The sequence below is a fragment of the Gossypium raimondii genome, chromosome 2 (assembly GCF_025698545.1).
Source record: "Gossypium raimondii isolate GPD5lz chromosome 2, ASM2569854v1, whole genome shotgun sequence".
NCBI classification, from domain to species: domain Eukaryota; kingdom Viridiplantae; phylum Streptophyta; class Magnoliopsida; order Malvales; family Malvaceae; genus Gossypium; species Gossypium raimondii.
In genome coordinates this window covers 38351679-38357010 of record NC_068566.1, presented here as the reverse complement: position 1 = coordinate 38357010, position 5332 = coordinate 38351679, and the positions used below count along the sequence as shown (strand labels likewise).

General features: G+C 37.2%; 1 protein-coding gene across 1 annotated transcript; it reads right to left on the bottom strand.

Moving 5' to 3' along the window:
• Positions 1-201: 201 nt before the first annotated feature.
• On the bottom strand, positions 202-4989 carry LOC105788660 (probable serine/threonine-protein kinase At1g54610). Its single transcript, XM_012615638.2, is given in 8 exon segments — positions 202-553; positions 555-785; positions 1341-1464; positions 1551-1651; positions 1928-2155; positions 2494-2811; positions 3981-4265; positions 4353-4989. Coding segments are annotated over 8 exon segments (1770 nt in total). The 5' UTR covers positions 4725-4989; the 3' UTR covers positions 202-442.
• Between the last annotated feature and the right edge of the window lie 343 nt (positions 4990-5332).

Sequence of the window (5332 nt, the reverse complement as noted above, 5' to 3'; positions counted from 1 at the left end):
ATATTCTAGGAAGGGGGTTTAACATTAAATCCATTTATGTCTCTGCTCTCAAAGTTGCCAACTTCACCAGTAAAATTTGATTTCGCTAAATAGTTTGGTACATCACCTATTCTTATAAATTTCTTTTGTATTTGGTATATATGAAAAATAAAAACAAATCAACCAAGTACTAAATCCACAATTGAAGTTTGAGAAGGCAACTTTCAATCAGAAGAGCTTAGGACCAGCACTTTCATTTAATAAAACTGTACAACAAAAAGTGGAATTGCATTGGCAGATTTATACACCAAATCGGATTGTGGGGTGGATTATACACAGACCTATATGATCAGATACAGACAAATGTGGGAAAATATATAGGAAAATTGCATATTAAGTTTCAGGGAGAGAATGAATGCCTCCTGGAAAAGGAAAAAAAGAATATAAACTTGTAATACTAAAATCAAGTTTGGCTCCAGAAAACCTCAGATTTACCTCTAAATAGCATATCCATGGATATACCTATTGAGGATGGTTTGAAACCGCGGATGAAATTTTGTGACAGCACTTCGGGGGTCTCTATTTGTTTTCCTTCTTGAAGGACCACCTGCCTGTCTGGAACATTTGGAGGATCCGGATGATTTAGAGTTGAAAATCGATGAGTTGAAAGAAGAGTCACTTGCACCAAAAGATACAGGCCCTTTGTTTGATGCATCAACTGGATGCCCAACAGCTCCATCTTGATGAGGAGGCGGGAATTTCTCACTCTTGCACTTAGCATTTGTTTGAGTCAACACTCTCCATTTCTAGAAAACAGTAAAAACACAAGTATCCGCATCATATTTGAAAAAGACATCATATAAAAACCACGAGAAAAATAAATAAATGACAGATGCAATCAGACATAATATTTGAGAAAGGTACTTCAAAGTTCAGAGTTCAGCCTTATATACCAATTACGTTACTCAAACTTAGATGCAAATTTCAGATACGAGTAGGTCCAGCATGGGTTTGTTTAAGTTTTTTTCAATTTTTTCCATGTATTTCAACGATCGTATCCAATATCTTTGTCCAAATATGCATCAGACACGAGTACCATCAAGAAACAAAGAGCCACAGCAACATAGCCTACCAAAGCCTTTAACTGATGACTGTAGGTTTAATGCTAAGCAACTATGCTTACAAAGTTACTAGTGACTAGCAAAACATCTAAAGCTCGACACCTGAGAACTAAGTATAACGCTAATATTCATAACTGAACTAACTTACATCACAAGAAATATGAAGCTTGGAAACTTTATCAACTTGAACCTAATAAGGTGCAATTGACAATTGGAAGTAGAGCAAAGTCTCACACTCACATCTAAGTTTGCTTGAATCTCTGCATTTGCTTCAGGGGCTGGAACTGCTCGAGTAGGGCGTTCGTGACCCTTACTTCTCCTGGTACCATCAACTGCATTAACTTTGCCAGCTATATTTCTTTGTCTGTACAGGAAAAATGTATATCAGCAATCAACATGTAGCCAAATTAGGCAAAGAAAACAAAAGGTGAAAAGGGAAAGCTGGCCAACCGTCTTGCTTCTTCGTCTCTCAATTTTACATCAATTTCTTTACTGGGAGGATATTTTGGTAAACTTGATGGATTACAAGCATATGGTTCAGTCATAAAGAACTGCAAACACAGAAACCAAATATTTCACAAACTGGTTTAAAGATAAGGCAGCAAGCCAATGGTGAGAACAGAATATCAAGTATTCCATAGTGGATATATGATAACGCAAACGATAAACATCATGGAAGTCCCTGGCATGCACAACATGTTCTTGGTCTGGCTATCTAGCAAAGTAAATCCACAAAAGCTATTTTCAAATACTATAAATAGAGATTACAGGTACAGCAAAATATTGATTTTCTTGAGAGATGCATTAACTAAGGTGATACAACTCACTTCACTATTAAGAGCTGCAGTAGCAGTATTCCGCTCTTCAGGGTCTATCGAAAGCAGAGTTTCAATTAAAGGTAAAGAAGAAGATGGAAAATCCTTGAAGGTTTCTGCTATACAGCGTTTGTATGGCTGCTGCGGCTTAAAGAGTGTTTCATTTGGCAATTTGGATTTCTTCCAATATTCCTCAGAAGGGGATCCACATAACTTGAATATCTTATGCAGTTGCTCAACCTATAAATAGGACGTTAGCCCAATAAAAGGAAAGAAAATTTTTATCAACAAATTGAAAATATTATATTACATAACTAAACCAATTAGAAGAAGCTCTAGTTATGGAACAAACACCTGATAGTTAGATTTTAGACATCATAGCCACGTAATATATTCATCTGACTTGACACTGGCGGCTCCACAACAAATACAATAAGCAACAAACAGGAAGACCAAATATTTCTAATCGTACTTACATGACCGATACCACTTGCATTCCATCAGATTCACAGAAAAGAAAAGATAGGAAGAATTCAAAAACTCAGCGAAGAAGAAAAGAAAAAGAGAAAAATTAATACCTCTGTCCTTCCTGGCATTATAGGCTTCCCTGAAAGCAGTTCTGCCAGAATGCAGCCAGCACTCCAGAGGTCAACTGCAACACCATAATGAGTTGCCCCAAGAAGTAGTTCAGGTGGACGGTACCAGAGAGTGACTACTCGACTAGTCAGGGGTTTCTTCTGCTCAGGGTCATAAGAAGTAGCCAACCCAAAATCCGCAATTTTTAAAATGCCTTCACTGTCAATAAGCAGATTAGAACCCTTGATATCACGATGCAAAACACCTTGTTTGTGGCAATGCTCTAACCCTGATAGTAACTGCTTCATATAGCATTTCACCTGCCAGAGGGAAGATACATCCAAATAAATGGATCATCCAAATTTAAAATCTTCAGCCACGTAAACCTCATCATGAAACACAGACAATGACAGGTGCATCATGCCACAATCCATAGCCGGCCTTGCATTAGAATTCCTATCTTCCTTTCTAAACTCAATTCTGTCTTTAAGTTAAGCTTTTAATTTGAGATGATCATTCCAAGGCTCAACTATTTCTAATTTACTCCTAGAATACCTTCATATATATCACCATAAATATAAACTAATGTCACTTCTCTGGACTTTTCTACATCATGCAACAAAAATCTGACTTCATGATTAACCAACCTTCTAAAGCAAAAAAAAAAAAAAAAACACGAAACTTTTATATGCTTCTAAATTTCTCTGATTGGAAATATTTATTTCAAAGGAATTTGGTTTCAAAATGGTGACAAATTATCACAAAGGAACAACAGACATAATTATAGCCTTGCATGAAGTGATCACTGATGTTTACCATAATTATCAGAAAAGCCTAGATATTCTCCCATAGAATCAATTATGGCAAATAATTATCATTTCCCATTTGCCGCCAATGGAGAATGATATGAACAAACTGGTGGTTATTCATATGTTTACAAGTCTACCACCTTGTTCAGTTTCAAAGAATTAACCAGAAGATAGCTAAGCAGCTATACTGTCAGCCAACTTTAAAAAAGAAAAATGCGTAGAGGTTTTAGTTTCCTTAGGCATCTAAAAAGTAGCTTCTTTTTTTCCTTTTCTTGTCATTTCTCGTTCATTCCATCTAGAAACTGTTCAAATAAAGATATGACAGAATTTGAACTTCCAACGCCAGAAATTTACATGAAGCACGATATTTCCATGAATTTGCATACCAAAAAAAAATAGTACAAAAACAAAGATATGAAAAAACTCAAAAAGAGAAATTTGGATTAGAAACCACTAGGTATGGGACCCAAGTAGCTAAAGAAATACATAAGAGTAACATCAAAAGCCCACAACAACTAGAGCAAAAGAAGTGCAAGAATCATATAATCCCAAAATCTCAGTTAGGTAAGCAAGAACAAAATAAGGAATGAACCCAAGCGCCAACAAACCCAACCAAAAGCAGTAGTAGCAGTAAAAAAAAAACAGAACAAGTAAGAATCCATTTGAAGAAAGAATGTTACCTGAGGCTCAGTGAACTTGATTCCTTGGCAGGCAGCTAAGCCAGCAAGATCATGCTCCATGTATTCAAAAACCAAGTAAAGACTAGAAGACATTCTTGAAGTAACTAAACCTTCAAGCTTGATTACATTGGGATGGTCAAGCTTTCTTAAAACAAGAATCTCTCTAGCCATGAACTTTAGACTTTCTGGCTCTAAATTGTCAAACCTAACCTTCTTTAATGCCACTATTTTCCCTGTTAGTAGATCCCTGGCTTTGTACACATTGCTATAAGTCCCTTGCCCAATCTTTAAAACCCAAGAAAGAAAAAAGCTCAAAATTGTTAAATTGAACATGATTATAAAAACGAAAGCTTGAAAAACAAAAGTTGATACCTTGTCAAGCTTTTGAAAGGTGTTGGCACGTCTCGGGGTCCAGTCACGGATGGCTTCACCAGCGACGGCCATCAACCACGAAGGCCACCCTTTCTGGTTCAAGTCCAGTGTCATCCGCCATGTCTCCGGCGCCGGAACGCTCACCGGGAAATCACTGGTATGTCTAGCTTTTCGCTGCTGTTGTCTTCTCCCCTCCAGTCCTTTGACATCCATGGCTCCGTCAACAGCATCGATGACTGAAACAACTGATGATGACTCGTCAGAGCTCCGGCGACGACGAGCACGCGAATGATTTGGTGGAGCTTCGCTGTTTCTCCGCCGCCGGCGATCCGATGAAGACGATTGCAATTGCTTTCCTAAGACGCAACCCATTCTCTCAAAACAAATGCATGGGGACAATGTATTCAGATAAACGGAAACCCAGTAGAGAGGCTTTTAGCTAAACAACAGGCCCTGACGGTTAAACGACACCGTTTGGCGGAGTGAGAAGAAAAAAAAGAATGGCGTTTTTGCGGGTTGAAGTTTCAGGGAAGTTTGAGAGAGAGAGAGAGAGGGAAGAGCGGCTGAAGTAGGTAAAGGTAAGCTTAAGCTTAGATGAGAGACGAGTGAGGCGACTGTGAAAGTGATTTGATTTTTAGTTGTTTTTCTTGGTTTAATTTTGAATAAATTATTATGGGTTTTGAAACAGGGGGCTGACTTTAACAACAACTACGGAATTGCCATGGACAGGTAAGAAAGGGTGACGTCACGGGATTCAAAAGTCAAAGTAAACTCCACAAAAGATGAAACCTTTTGAGTTCAAATTATTAATTATTACACAACATCATTCTAAGGAAAAAAACACACTTTTGTAAGTTGGAAAGTTGAATTTTATTTTTTACCACTTAATTTTAAAAATATTATTTTTCCAATAACATTACGCAAATATAAATTTACTTACTACATTATTCTTAAGATGAGAAGAGTGAAAGTTGTTTTTA